Here is a 15,712-nt window from a genome sequence, read left to right as displayed (position 1 = left end):
TCCAGATGTATTATATCCATTCATTACTATGGAAATAAAATAGATCAAACTCTATACACTTTGCTACAATAGATACATGTTTACAAAGAATCATGTGTCTTTCAGAATGGTCATGGTACAAACCTGATGAAGGCAATCCTTCCATAATCTCTGTTATCAGACCATAGCTTCACTCAGGGTTATCAAGCCACAAAAGCTGCACAGTTGGATATAAACTAGAATTTGAGGCTGAGAAGGTAGTCCCTCCTGTTCCATTGCAGTTCCCATATGAGTTTCCTGTTCAACCCGTAGCCCCCTGAATTTCTTATGCTTTTTTGAAAACTTACCTATCCAAACTCTTGAGGCACATTCTTCAGCAGCAACAGTATCTTCTGGTGACACTGCTGAAATTTCAGGTCTGTTGGCCCTCTTGTTGAGCCAGCCTACTGTCTATAACTAAGTGGAGGACTAGCAGCTGGTTAATTTACATGCCAAATCAGTCCCTCTACTAGTAAATACTGGATTAGTGGTGCTGGAAGAGCACAGCAGTTCAGGCAGCATCCAACAAGCAGCGAAATCAACGTTTCGGGCAAAAGCCCTTCATCAGGAAGGGCTTTTGCCCGAAACGTTGATTTCACTGCTTGTTGGATGCTGCCTGAACTGCTGTGCTCTTCCAGCACCACTAATCCAGTATTTGATTTTCAGCATCTGCAGTCATTGTTTTTACCTCTACTAGTAAAGGCAGCCTTGGGACCTGCTTCCTACTTCACTGTTGGAGGTCAGGGATCAGGCTGATGGTTCAGATCAGGTCAAGTTAGGTGGGGAAGTCGAGAGATCAGCAGGGAAGGAGGGTCCTTAGGTGGTGAACTTGGATCAGGAAGGAGTTGGAAGTCAGTGTCACTGTTCTAGGTTTGGACAGGCTGTTTGATAAGGGGTAGCTGGGGGTACCACAAGGCCAAGAGCAGCTGAGGGTTATTGCTTCCTGGGGGAGTAGGTGGGAACATGGGCATATTGAGATTTAGGGATGGGTTGGTCAGTGAGAATCTGGAGTGTCATGGGGAGTTTTCAGGGTGGGCCTGTGGTGGAATTTAGTGTTCATGAGGGGGAGTCAGTCGAAGGTTAGTTGTATAGTTGCCCAAGAATAGGATCAGGACTTGTCTGTCTACACTTTCCTGAGTAACAATACAGATAAGTAAATCAAATTACTCGGAGACAGTTTCAGAAAATCTTGGGGAGCTGGGAGATTTGTCCATTAGAAGTTGAAACCTCCAGTTCCTGTTGAGTCATTGCATTGGGACTTCTGTGGCATCTCAACTCATATCGTGGTCGGTGGGGGGCGGGGGGGGGAGGGTGCGGGCATGCGGTGGATACATTTATGATCCAGAGGTCTACACCTATTTGTACACCAATTAATGGTGCTAGTTTTAAAGGAAGAAACTTTCATATTTAAAAAGAACCTGTCATAATTGCAGGCTATCACAAGGCCTTTCGCAAGCAAAGGGAGCCTTTGAAGTTGTTGTCATTATTATGGAAAAAAAAGTGCCAGTTTATTTGTGCTTAGCAAATCCTGCAAATGAGGTAACTAAGCAGATAACCTGTTTTAGTGATGTTAGCTGAAGGGTAAATGATGCCTGGGATTTCTATTTGTTTTATTGGACCCTTTTTGTTTACCAGTTCAAGTTCTCATCGAAAAGGCATCACTTCTGATAGTTCAGCAATTCTCATAGCACTAGCACTGTAATGTCAGCCTGAATTAGATGATAACATTGTTCAGTACCTTTTCCCTTTCAGGTTTGCAACCCACTGCGGTCTTGCTTCTTGTCTGAGCTCGAAGAGGTAAACAGTAGATTATTTGATTAGATTGTAGTTGTGAAATGTGACCCAGAAAGCTACACTGCCCTTCAATTCAAACAGGAAATCATTTAATAAGCTTGCATTGACCTTTGTGAAATGCTTGTCCTTTTCTTGGCAATAAAACAAACAGCAACATGAAAGTCATAACTAAGACTTTAAGAGACTAACTGGTTTTTGAAACACAAGTATCCAATTAGTGGGGTGAAACAGGAGTACATCCAGAGGAAATAGTTGTTGGAGCCAGACAATAAATAACGCTTGATCCAAAATGTTGGCATCTTTAGTACAGTTGCCAAAATGTGGTTCTAACACTGTGCATCACACCATTTCAGTTCATATTAATATTCCGTCGTCTTAATGTCTCTTCTTGATGCATTTGGCACCTCTGCTATCTTATGACTATTAGTTGCTTCTGGTTTGACACAAAGTCACAAATTCTAGTTTTGAATTGGTAATGTAACCTGGTAACCTGGATAATGGTAGGAACAGTACTGAGTGCTTTCTGTCAATGATAAGGCTGACAATAGAACACATGGCAATTGAATCAAATTATCTTTATTAGTCTGATACAATTTTCATTCTGAAAAATGTTAGATTGCAGATGTTTAATTAATTAGAAACTGTTTTAAAAAAAACAAATTGTGATCTAATTTTTTTTCAGTCGCCGTAAGTAAGTACAATGTATCTGAATTTTCTGATGAGCTTATTTTTAAATTCATTCATGGGGTGTGAGCATAGCCGCCTATGTGAGCATTCATTTGTGTCGATTGGCATTGTTATGTTTCATAAGACTGATTAATTGGATGTACATAAGAAATACAATTCAGACATACGTACTTCAGAAATAGGAGCAGGGGTAGGCCATTTGGTCTCTCAAACCTACTTTGCCATTCATGGCTATAACTCCACATTCTGATAATGTTTGACCATCGGCAAAGTCCTCGACTTAAATATTAGTTTCTCAAGCAAAAAGTGATTAGTTTCTTTATCAGTCCCTTGTATCTCACTGAGCACTTACAGAAAGCGAGTGAATGCAATGAAAGTGCAACTATATACCCAGTCTTGTCAAGTGGAGGAGCTCTATAAAGATATATAGTTTGGAACTATTTAACTTAAGGATAAATATTATGTGAATATACAAACCTGTCAGATTTGCAGACTTAATGTGGGAATGGTCTCCTTGTCATGCTGGTGCATTTGTCCATATCTTCATTTACATCCTGGTCTCAATCAGTTTTCTGTGACTTGATTCATTGCAAATGTAGAGATTGGTGTTGGATTCCCACTATGAGAAGGTAGCCTAGCATTATATGTGAAAATGCACTGATTAGATTGCCTGCAGTGTGGAAACAGCCCCTTTGCCTCAACACGTCCACACCGATCCTCTGAAGAATATCCCATGCAGACCCATTTCCCTCCTATTAATTCACTTAACACTACAGGCAATTTAGCATGGCCAACCCATCTGACCTGCACATCTTTGGACTGTGGGAGGAAACCGGAGCACCTGGAGGAAATCCATGCAGACACGGGGAGGATGTGCAAACTCCACACAGACAATCGCCCGAGGTTGGAATTGAACCTTGGACCCTGGTGCTGTGAGGCAGCAGTGCTAACCACTGAGCCACCGTGCCACCCCTGTGATGCGGTAGCAGAAGAGGTGATGAGAACAGAAATGTCTAGGTACAAGGCATCCACTGAAGGATTCATCTGAGAATGAATTATTCAGCAGCTAAGTGTCTGGTGTTGAATGGAAGAAGAGGCTGCTTCAGATTCCTACTCCTCCATTGTAGAAACTCCAAGTCTTGACCCTTGCCGGCTTTCTGGACCTTATCACCACCTTTTATAAAGTGGAACCATTAAATGGTGGCAACATGGGTAGAGAGGAGGATGATTCATTTGAAGTGTGGGCTCTGTGTCTCCTCCTTCCATGTGTATGCAACACACTGGAAAGGAACAGCTACAGTACTAATTCTGGTCAGGCTGGAAAGGTAGACCCTCACCAATATGCCTTTCAACAGTGGTGAATCCACTGAGTATCTGAATTGGGTTGGAGAGGATGGAATGTTAATTTTTTTAAACCCAACACACCTGAAATCTATTAATTGGGGTTTTAGTTCTGGCTGTGTGGAAGTTTCCAGATCTGGAGCACAGGTTTGAGTGTTGTGTAGGTCTCAGTTACGATATTACGTTCATCTTTAAAGCATAAGCAAATAGGTTTATAGGGCCCCAAGAAGCTTAGTGAGGGCTGCTGAATGGAATAGTGTTTATTCTCAACACTGCTTGTCAGCCAGGAAAAACAGGACTGTTTCCCCTGACTCCAGTCAACTTCCTGGTCTCTGCCCCCTCCAATATAATCTGTTTCCCTCCTCATAATTGGACTATAGTCAGCAATCACTCCTCTTAAATTTCATCTCTACACAACAGTCCCTTTTTCTGTCTTTCTGATTCTCTGCAATCATCTTCCAACCATCCATGTCACGTTTTATGCACCAGCTGTTCAAAATAAAAATGTTGCAACTAAGGATTTAGAAGTCCATGTCATTTACTAGAATTCCTTCTGTCAGCTGAAAAATCCTACCAAAACAAAGGGTAGAAACTATGAAACATTATATTGTTATGGATCAGACCAAAACCCCTCAAAATATATTAAGAAGATAGCCTAGACCCCAACGTTTTCTTACTTTTCAAGGCAACTATAAAGCATTGTGTTTTGGATACAATTCATTTGGTCAAACTACCAGGCTTGAAGCTTAAGACTCATTTTATTCTTACATTAAAGTTATAATACAAACAAAAGAAAGATGAATTGAAATAACTTTACTGGAAAACTTAACAGAATAATAGATTATTTAACTATGAAACAGCACTGTTCCAATATAGTAACATCTCATAAACACACCCTTGGCAAAGGCAAATTCAGTAAAATAGATTGTCTCAAATGCACTTCTCCAGTGCAGGAGGAAAGGACATTAAGAGAAAACTCAGAACTCAAGCGTTTTGCTGTAGCAGGGAGAGATGAATAGCAGCTTCCAAACATCAACAACTACAGAAAGTTAAACTAAAATGCTGTTTGTGTGGGAGCTTGACCCCATGCCTTCATGCTGCTCCTATTGTTCCAACTTAAAAAAAACCCAAGGCCTCACAAGCTGTTTACTTTATTGGCTTGGAACAGACTGCTCAATACCTGTCTCAACCTCTCTTCATTAAATAAAGGACAAAATGCATCACTTAAAGTCATAGTGTCACCACAATATGCCCTTCACACTCAATTGAAATTTTGCATGCCATTATTAGAATACTAAAGAAGGGAAAGATGTATGTCTGACCTAAGAGCCAACACGCTTGATGGAACCAACTCCATCCAACAAGCTTACTCCCCAGAGATTGAGGAATTAATTACCCAACCTGAGCCTGCATCTCCTTTCCCCATTCAGTTACCAGGCCAGATCAACTCTCCAATTTAAAAAAAAATGTGCTAAATGAAATCATCTCTAACACTTTGTTTGCAACAACAGATGCATCCAGTCACCAGACAATATTTTTGTGAGGTACATGTGGAGTGGTAGGTGTGATGCTGTAATTTCAGTATTATTCACACTATTCCATTTAAAGCAAAAGGTTCCAAAAGGTAGAGCTGATACATTTGGATTTTTAAGGTTTAGAGAATGAATCTAAACCATCCAGATTTTGGTGAATCTGGATTGTGTATTCAGCACAATGCTCATTGTCATACCAATTTTCACACCTCAGTATATCCAAAGTACACTGAAGTAATGTAATTTTGTAATATCAGCATGTTATGCATGATGTCTACTCGTTAAAAGTCACTGTCCAGCCTGATTACTTGTTTGATGGTTTGACCCTGTTCTTCTACCAGGGATGGGAGACTGAAATCTGGTGATGAACTGCTAATGATTAATGGACAGTCACTGGTTGGACTCTCTCACCAAGAGGCAGTTGCACTACTTCGATCAGCAGCAGGACTTGTACAGCTGATTGTTGCAAGCAGGGTAGGTGCTCCTTTTCACTTGGAAGTTTTTGTTTTAGTTTTCTGCCTTTTCTCCCTGACCAAAAGCATGATTCTAAGTGTAGCAGATGTTGAGCAGAATTTAACTTTATCCCTGAAAAGGTATTTGGACAAATACATGGATGGGAAGGGTTTGAGAGTATGGGCCAAGTGTAGGGAAATGGGGTTAGCGTGGATGGACATTTTGGTCAGCATGGACAAGTTTGGACCAAAGGGCCTGTTTCCATGCTGTAGGAGTCTATGACTCTATGACTTGTTGGAAAACCCCATGTTGCTTATTTCTTGGAGGACCTGCATAATTAGTTAACTGGACACTGTCAGGCCTCCCGTGCAAACAGTAGGGTGGCTAATCAAAAAGTTAAGTGCAGGAAACAAATGGAAACAACACCCCTGGCAAGTTTCCCTCCAAGACACACACTAACCTGATTTGGAAATATTTCGCTGGTCCTTCCCATCACTGGGTCAAAATCCTAGTACTGCTTTCAGGCATTTGGATCTGAAAGAGCTAATACAGATTGAGTGCCATAAGCACCACTCACTGTTAGCGAGTTTTGAGAAGATTTACAGCTCAAGTTGAGGTTCTGGAGGTAGGTTTGCTCACTGAGCTGGAAGGTTAGTTTTCAGACGTCCCTCACCATACTAGGTAACATCATCAGTGAGCCTCCAGTGAAACACTGGTGGCTTTTTATTTATGTGTTTAGGTTTTCTTGGGTTGGTGATGTTATTTCCAGTGGTGATGTCATTTCCTGTTCTTTTTCTCAGAGGGTGGTAAATGGGATCCAAGTTAATGTATTTGTTGATAGAGTTTCGGTTGGAATACCATACTTCTAGGAATTTTCGTGCATGTCTCTGTTTGGCTTGTCCTAGGATGGATGTGTTGTCCCAGTCAAAGTGGTGTCCTTCCTTATGTGTTTTTGTGGCTAGTTGATGTTCATGTATCCTGGTGCCTAGTTTTCTGTCTTTTCCTGTCAGAAACCCTAGTTATTCTCCCCTACATCAAAGACATCTTGGAAATGACTGCCAGACTACTCAGACCTCTTGGTATCCCACCAACACACTAAAACAGCAGCTAATGAACTTGAAAGACCCTACACAGACAATAAGCAAAACAAATGTCATTTACAAAATACCTTGCAAGAACTGTAACAAACACTACAGGCAGAAAACTAGCCACCAGATACATGAATTCAACTAGCCACAAAAAGACATGACCTACTCTCACTAGTATCTTTACATACAGATGAGCAATGACACCACTTAAACTGGGACAACACATTCATTCTAAGGCAAACCAAATAGAGACCTGCACGAGAATTCCTAGAAGCATTGCATTCCAACCAGAGCTCTATTGACAAATACATTGACTTGGATCCCATTAACTAGCCCTGGAGACAACAAACAGGAACTGACATCACAGGAAATAACATCACCAAACCAAGGAAACCTAAACACAAATAAAATGTGGGCCATACCACCAGTGCTTCATCAGAGGCTCACTGATGATGTTACCTAGTATGGTGATGAAATGTCTGAAAACAAGCCTTCCAGCTCAGTGAGCAAACCTACATCCATCACCCACTGTGATAATGTCATGAGGACTAGTGGAGAAAGTAACTCAGGATCTTGAATGAGTGTTACCTTAGATCTAACAGTCTCTAATAACATGTACCATATCTGTGTAATATCTACATTGTTACAGAAACGCAATGACCTGTATTTTGTTTAGATTAGATTCCCTACAGTGTGGAAACAGGCCATTTGGCCCAACAAGTCCATACCGACCCTCCAAAGAGTAACTCACCCAGACCCATTTCCCTCTGACTAATGCACCTAACACTATGGGAAATTTAGTACAGTCAATCCAACTGACCTGCACATCTTTGGACTGTGGGAGGAAACCAGAGCACCTGGAGGAAACCCTTGCAGATACGGGGCGAATGTGCAAACTCCACACAGCAGTCGCCCGAGGCTGGAATTGAACCCAGTTCCCTGGCGCTGTGAGTCTGCAGTGCTAACCACTGAGCCACCAAGCAAGCCGTTTACTACAAGAGAGTCTTCTAATTGAATCTAATCTAAAAAGTGGCTATACTCATCCTTAGGAGACTCCACAGACACATGAGGATTGGATTGGAGGCAGCATAGAAAATAAAGTGGCAGCAGTAGATCTGAAGATTTGTTTTAGCTTTAGCATAAAGCATGATAATCTAAAAAGGAAATCCCGATGGGATTTGAAGACTGATCTCCCTACTGATACAGCAGTGTAAGTATTGCTGAGAAGATCGTTAGTAGAGATCTGATGAATGCTAGAGGAGAATACCTTGTGGTAACGATGAAGCATAGTTCAAACAACAACAGAATATATTTCAGCCACGGTAAGAAATGCTGGAACAGAAGAAATCTGCAGTTCTGAGGTGACTACAGAAAAACAAAGATCCAAATAGCTACCTACACAAATAGATGCATGAAATACAGCAGCCCCCAGCAAAGTATAAACCCAAAGATTTTTGATGGGAAATAGGTGACCCAGACCTTGCATTTTGTCAAGTTGTTACTTAAATCAGCAGGGATCTCACATATTTCAAGTTACACCAAATCAAGTGTCACATTATCATATTAGCAAGCCTTGGTTGAGAAAACACTATTTACAGCTAATAGATGTGTGACTGCATAAACCAGGCGGCATTGCACTCATTAATAAAGAAATGTGATAAGCAATTCTCCAGTATTATGGACAGGAAATACCAGAAAGCCTATACATACTTCCCAACCAAGGATTCTCGATCCTGAGTAGAATTAACATCCATCACACTCACTCAAAAGGCAGAAAAGGTTAAACTGCAAAAGGTCAAGAAACAACCAGTCAAAGACACAGCCAAAGAATAATATACTCTCCTTGAAAAAAATTGACAAATGTTCAAATGAATTGAATCCGATTGCAACACGGCACAGTGATCAACAGGTTATGATACTAGACACATATGTCAGATGTTGAGATGACTAAGGAAGGTCAAGCTCAAGTTGAATATCTGACGTCCTTTCACCTTTCAAAGAAGAATCCATTATGAATAAGCAAGACAGAATCTTCAATTAGCACAATTGAAGAAGTGAATATGTTGATTTCATCAATAGTTCAGTCACTGATGGCAAATAACAAAGTCCAAACTAATTAAAATTGAAATAATAGCTTTCTCTTCACAAACACAGATCTGCAGGCAATTTGAGAAGAAAAACTCGCTGACACCAGTTGAAGATGTGTTGCATACATCTAGATAGAAACCACCACTGAGAAGAGATGAACAAAAACTCAATGATTCAGGGTATTGTGAAGAAAAGATTGCCATCAGTAGCAGTGATAATGCCATCTATGAAAGAAATGTAGGAGATTGCAGTTCAGTTCACCAATTCAGAGAAAACTACAGATCAATTGCGAGGTAGTCCCAGGAAACTATCTTTTACCTAACAACAGTGCTACTAAGACCAAAAGAACATGTTTATGGAGAATAATAAAATCTCCAGGTTGCCTGAATTTATAAGTTAATGACTTAGGGATAGATGGAATAGTAGTAAATGTAATGACATCAGTCAATGTATAGCCAAATATAATAAGAAAAAATGAAGTTTGGAGGGAGATGTGTATAAGCCTGAAAGGGTTTATACAGATTAAGTATCATAAGTATCACTCACTGTGATGAGAAGTGGAGAGTGACTAAGAATCTTGAAGGAGAGATCAAAAGCCATGCCCTCCTAACAGTCTAATCATCTATACTGTAATTATCTATACCAAATCCCTTTAATGCATAAATTGTTGCAGAGATGAAATCACCTATATTTTGTTTACTACAAGAAATTCCTCTAATTTGCCCAGACTAATCTTTATTTAAACCAAACAATATGGACCTTTGAGGAATGTATATCCAAAAGGTGTTAGTGGCAGCACATACAACACTTCCTCACAGCATTGTGTGTTCACCTTCACTACTGGACTGCAGTGTTTCATCAAGACAGTTCAAAAGATCTTCTCTATGTCAATTAAAGATAGGTTCAAAAATGCTGACTTAAAGCCCATATTTCAAAAAAGACAACATTTTAAACAGCTCTAGTATGAACAACACCACCGAGAGCTCTGGCCACTACTGGTATGACACACAGGCCTAACTTGTGAGTTACCAGTGGATTCTCATTTAGAGGTCAACCTGGGCAGGTTGGGATTGCGGGGAGGGCATGGTTGAGAGGAGCCACGATGGACAGGACAAAGGTCAACTGCAAGGGCAAAAGGAGGCTGGCTTTTGGTAGTGACCCCCAGCCCCCATTCTCAGTGCATTGTCCCTTGAATTACAGGCACTGTGTACCCTAAAAGAATCTGCCCTACTGAACTGTGGACAAACGCAGCAGGGTTCACTGAGTCTCTCCACCTGGGAAATCCCCTACCACTGCAAGTTGAACACAAGTGTCAGTGCTATGAGGCACATAAATGGCCATTAAGTCGCTACTTAAGTGCTTCTTTTGACCTCTGGCAGAAGGTTGTGCTCCATCCTTTCTTCCTGATCAAATGGCTACCCTACCTCGAAACTTATCTTCAGGTTTGGAGACATTAAATTCCACCCATTCTTCTTACTGAATTTGTGAATGAAGGTAATCTTGGTGGAAAATCAGGCGGGAGGGTCGATGCTATTATTGACTCCACTCAATTTTATAGATATTTACTAATCACCTGCTACTACACACCTCTGGATCTGGTGGGACTTGAACCCAGGGGGGCTGACCCAGAAGTAGAGATAATATCATTGCACCATAGGAACCCCTCACTCAGCTTTATATCCACCCCTTTAAATAAATGGTTAATTAAGTATTTTTATGTGAGCTACTTTGTGCCTATGTTGTACCTAGGTGAAGAGAGACCTTGTTAGAGGAGGTAAGATAACTATGCATCTGATCCATTATAAATAATGCTGCCCTTAATCTCAGGAGTAGCTCTCAATGATTGGATTTTCACACAAAGGTAACATGAAATATCTTTGCCTTGAATTTTTAAATATGTTGTCCATATCTCCTGCCAAAACTTCTTATGGGATAGCAGAAGCCCTGTGAAAATGGCGTGTACCATTTGTTTGGGTGTCTTCTTATTTACTTTAATTAAAGAGCAACAATTTCACTTGACTCCAATCCAAATCCTGCTACTGGTTTTAAATCTTCTTTCATTGTATTTAATGTTGAAGCTGGTTCCAATTTTGAAGTCAGCACCAGGAATCTGCACTGAATTTCAGCATCAGATATAAGAGTGCCTCCAGCAGGGTTACTCTTAAGCTGCTAGGCCTTCTTGTCTGAATTTGGCAGAAGGATTGAGTTTAAGTAATGGAAAGAAATTGGGACCACCAATGCAGAAATTCCAGGAGCTGATCATGGTTATGCGTTTATCCCTTTCATGAAACCATACCACTGTCACTTTCACTGCTCCACAACAACTTGTAGGAATCCTGTAAAATGTTTTTCGAAGGGCAGACTAATTATAGTGTATAGGAACACAGGAAGTGCTCGATAAAAGAGGCCAAGATCGATCTAGTTTCCTATCTACCACCCTGGCCTTATAGCAATAATGGAGTTGCCACCTAATTATCGAAGTCAAGGAATCTGATCTTAAATATGAATTCTTGTTTGGGCTTCTCACTTTCCAGGAGTTCAAGTTAATAAACTGAAGCCTAAATCTCCTATTTGAAACAATACAGATGCAGGCATTTCAACATATGGATGTGTAAAGATGGGCTGAATAGCTTTCTTAATCTGTTGTTATCTAATGATAATTGTGCTGGAGTTGTATAATTACAACTTTGTTCTTTTGTCTGTGGATGGTATAGTGTGTAACCTTTTAATCCCATAAATAATTTTTGTTAAAAATTGAAGTCATGGAATCATACAGCATGGAAACAGACTCTTCGGTCCAATCGATCCACGCCAACCATGTTCCCAAACTAAACTTGCCCCATTTGCCTGCGCTTGATCCATATCTCTCCAAACCTTTCCTATTAATAAACTTATTCAAGTGTCTTTCAAACATTGTACCTGTACCTGCATTCACCACTTTCTCTGGTAGTTCAGTACACGAACCACTCTCCATATAAAAAAAAGTTGCCCCTCAAGTCCCTTTGAAATCATTCTCCTCTCACCTTAAAAATCTGCCCCCTAGTTTTGAACTTCCCTATCCTAGGGAAAAGACCCTCGTCATTCACCTTATCTATGCCCCTCATGGTTTTATAAACCTCAGTAACGTCACCCCTCAACCTCCTGTGGAATGGAAAAAGTCCCAATCTTTCCAGGCAACATCCTGGAAATCTTTTCTGAGCCCTCTCCAGTTTAATAATATTCTTCCTATAATTGCGTGACCAGAACTGCACACAGTTGTCCAGAAGAGGCCTCACCAATGTTCTGTACAATCTCAACATGGCGTCCCAATTTATGTACTCAAAGTTTTTATTCCTGATGAAGGGCTTTTGCCCGAAACGTCAATTTCGAAGCTACTTGGATGCTGCCTGAACTGCTGTGCTTTTCCAGCACCACTAATCCAGAATCTGGTTTCCAGCATCTGCAGTCATTGTTTTTACCTTATATACTCAAAGGTCTGAGCAATGAAGGAAAGCATGCTAAACGCCTTCTTAATCACCCTGTCTACCTGTGATGCAAATTTCAAAGAATTATGTACCTGACCTCCCTTGGTTTTTCTGTTCCACAACACTATCATACCATTTATTGTATAAGTCCTGTCCTTGTTTGTATTACCAAAATGCAAAATCTCACATTTATCCAAATTAAACTCCATCTGCCACTCCTCAGTGTTCATATGCAAGTTTCATATGATAGTTCATTGCCTTAGTAATTACCTTAATCAGTGGAAATTATGTTGCATGTGGCCATCATTTTATATCAGTGCCCTTTCATTAATGTTGAATTATTCTTAATCCGAATATGCTATGATTAAAACATCTTTAAATCTGAAGATGTGCTGATGAATAATGGTTTTATGTTTAATAATGTTTAATTCATGGCTTGAATATTAAATTTAATTCTATTCATGATCTGGCTTTTATAAAACATTACCCCCGGAGATTGCAATTCCTCAAGAGATTGTATCTATGAATTCCTCCCATTTATTAAACAGAAAGCTGTCTCTTTCAAAGATTAAATTGAAAGTAGCAGCTTGTACAGCCTTATCCAACTGAAAAGCTTGAGAAAGCAAGATAATTTTAAAGCATATTTTAAAAGATTTTTTCCATTTGTAAACTTAAATGAAGATCCATGATACTACAAGGCACCACCAAGGTTGTTTTTTCCTTCATGTGGTAAGTGGCCCACCCTTAATTCTCTTGCGGAAGTGGTGGTGAGCCAACTACTTGAATGTCTGCAGTCCATATGGTACAACTACACCCACAGAACTGTTAGGGAGGGAGTTCCAAGATTTTGATCCAGCGATGATGAAGGAATGACAATAGAGTTCCACCTCAGCATTGTGTACATCTTGGAGGGAAATTTGTAGGTGGTGTTTACTTATAGAAGAGAAGAAGAATAAGAATTAGCTTTATTGCTACATGTGCTCACATGAGTACAATGAAAAGATAAGAAGTCACCACTTGCAATGCCATCTGAGGTATGTAGGTATTGATTCTTAAGTACAAATTCTCAGAGAAAAAAAATTAGAAAAATAAAGAAAAAAATGCCCAGCAATAAATTAGAACAATAGAGCAATAAGAGTTCAGAATAATTTCTTCCAACCCAGATTGTGCCAGGCTTCACCTCAAGGCTAGGAGTGCTGGGAGTCTGAGTGCACGCCAAGGCCGGGAGTCTGAGTGCACGCCGAGGCCGGGAGTCTGAGTGCACGCCGAGGCCCGGAGTCTGAGTGCACGCCGAGGCCGGGAGTCTGAGTGCACGCCGAGGCCGGGAGTCTGAGTGCACGCCGAGGCCGGGAGTCTGAGTGCACGCCGAGGCCGGGAGTCTGAGTGCACGCCGAGGCCGGGAGTCTGAGTGCACGCCGAGGCCCGGAGTCTGAGTGCACGCCGAGGCCGGGGGTCTGAGTGCACGCCGAGGCCGGGGGTCTGAGTGCACGCCGAGGCCGGGAGTCTGAGTGCACGCCGAGGCCGGGAGTCTGAGTGCACGCCGAGGCCGGGAGTCTGAGTGCACGCCAAGGCTGGGAGTCTGAGTGCACGCCGAGGCCCGGAGTCTGAGTGCACGCCAAGGCCAGGAGTCTGATTGCACGCCGAGGCCGGAAGTCTGAGTCCATGCCGAGGTCAGGTCTCCACACTGACTTTCACCTTGGACATTGCCAATGTTGCCTGAGGATGGGAGGTAAAAAGAAAAACTACACAAAAGGAGAGAGGAAAAAAATTAATCAGTTTCTGATCATGGACAAACCCCCACCTCTGCCTAGAACTTTGATAGGTGGGGGATTGAGTGATGGTAATGCCATTGGGTATAAGGGGCACTGGTTAGATTTCCTCTTGTTAGAGATGGACATTAAATATCATATGTGTTGCAAACAGACTTGATGTATCTGGGCATGGACTGCTTTGGTATCTGAGTAGCTGGGAATGCAGGGATGAGAAATCTTTGTCTTTTGATGGAATTCTGACTTTTCTGCTGTGGAATTCTGCCCTATGAAATGTTTTTCCAATCTGCACCTCTTTCCATCTGTAACCCTTTGTTTTGATTTGTACATTCATAATCCAACAATGTCATGTTCTGTTGTTAGTATGGACATCATGTGTGTTACACGCATTGCCCATATTACATGCTGAAATATTGAAATGCTGTGTTCACTCTTATAATTTTGTACAAATGCATTGATGCACAATCTTAAAGTTAATAGACAGTAAATAAACAGAAAAGTAATGTTTCTACCCACTTGAAGTCTAAACGTTTCATTCATTTGAAGTGACACGGAAGCATTTGTATTTCATTACACATCATAAAAAGTACTATCATTCCTGGCTTTTCATGAGCATCAGTGACTTTGTTGTTTCACGTTATTATTCCTTATCACACAAGATTTTCAGACCTATTGTCTTTACTAAACTCATCCCTATGAATGGTACTGAACACTATGCAATCATCAGCAAAGATCCTTAATTCCAAATTTACAATGAGGATAGGATAAGTAGTGAAACAACTGAGAACGGTTCACCAAGACACTACCCTGAGGGACTCCTGTAGTGATGTCCTGAGGCTGAGATGATCAACTTCCACAACCAACATGTGAAAGGTATGTATCCAGTCAGGAAATAGTTTACTCATAGATTCCCGATTAATTTTACTGAAGCTCCTTGATATGCACCCAGTCAAATGCTTGATGTCAAGGGCAGTTACTCCCATCTCAGCTCTTGTATTCAGCTCTTCTGCTCACTTTCTGGACCTTGTTACTGGACCAGGTTATTGTTAACAAATTGCCTCTCGGTAGAGTTGTCAACCACACGTTCCATTGCTTTGCTAATGATCAAAAGTAGACTGATGAGGTGGTAATTACCTGATTTTGACTGGCCGTGCAGTTTGTTGACAGGGCATGCTTGGGCAATTTTCCACATTGGTAGTGTGGTAGCCATACTGGAGCATCTTGGCTAAAATCTGGACCGCAAGTCTTAGCAGGGCCGTTTGCTGTAACCTTTGCTATATTCAATGCTTTCAGCCATTTCTTGATCTTGGAATGAATCAGATTAATTGAAGATTTGTTATTTGTGATGCTGAGGGCCTCAGGACGTCACTGAGATGAATCGTGCATTTGACAATTATGTCTGAAGATGTTTGCAAACACAGCAGTGTGCCCTTTTGTACTTACATGTTGGACTCTGCAATTATTGAAGGTTTAGTTAT

At 41.0% G+C, this 15,712-nt stretch overlaps 1 protein-coding gene across 4 annotated transcripts in view; it reads left to right on the top strand.

Annotated features, from left to right (window-relative positions):
* The window catches only part of pdzd2 (PDZ domain containing 2), a 544,030-nt gene that overhangs the window by 341,236 nt on the left and 187,082 nt on the right, over nt 1–15,712 (top strand). For all 4 annotated transcript variants that reach the window (XM_072572501.1, XM_072572518.1, XM_072572511.1 and 1 more), the window contains one exon: nt 5,714–5,846. In XM_072572501.1, the coding sequence (XP_072428602.1) occupies nt 5,714–5,846 (133 nt within the window). The remainder of the gene's footprint in view (nt 1–5,713; nt 5,847–15,712) is intronic.

This window comes from Chiloscyllium punctatum, chromosome 1 (assembly GCF_047496795.1).
Source record: "Chiloscyllium punctatum isolate Juve2018m chromosome 1, sChiPun1.3, whole genome shotgun sequence".
In the NCBI taxonomy this organism is placed as follows: Eukaryota; Metazoa; Chordata; class Chondrichthyes; order Orectolobiformes; family Hemiscylliidae; genus Chiloscyllium; species Chiloscyllium punctatum.
Note: the sequence above shows the minus strand (reverse complement) of the source record. Positions and strands in the feature narration are given on the sequence as shown.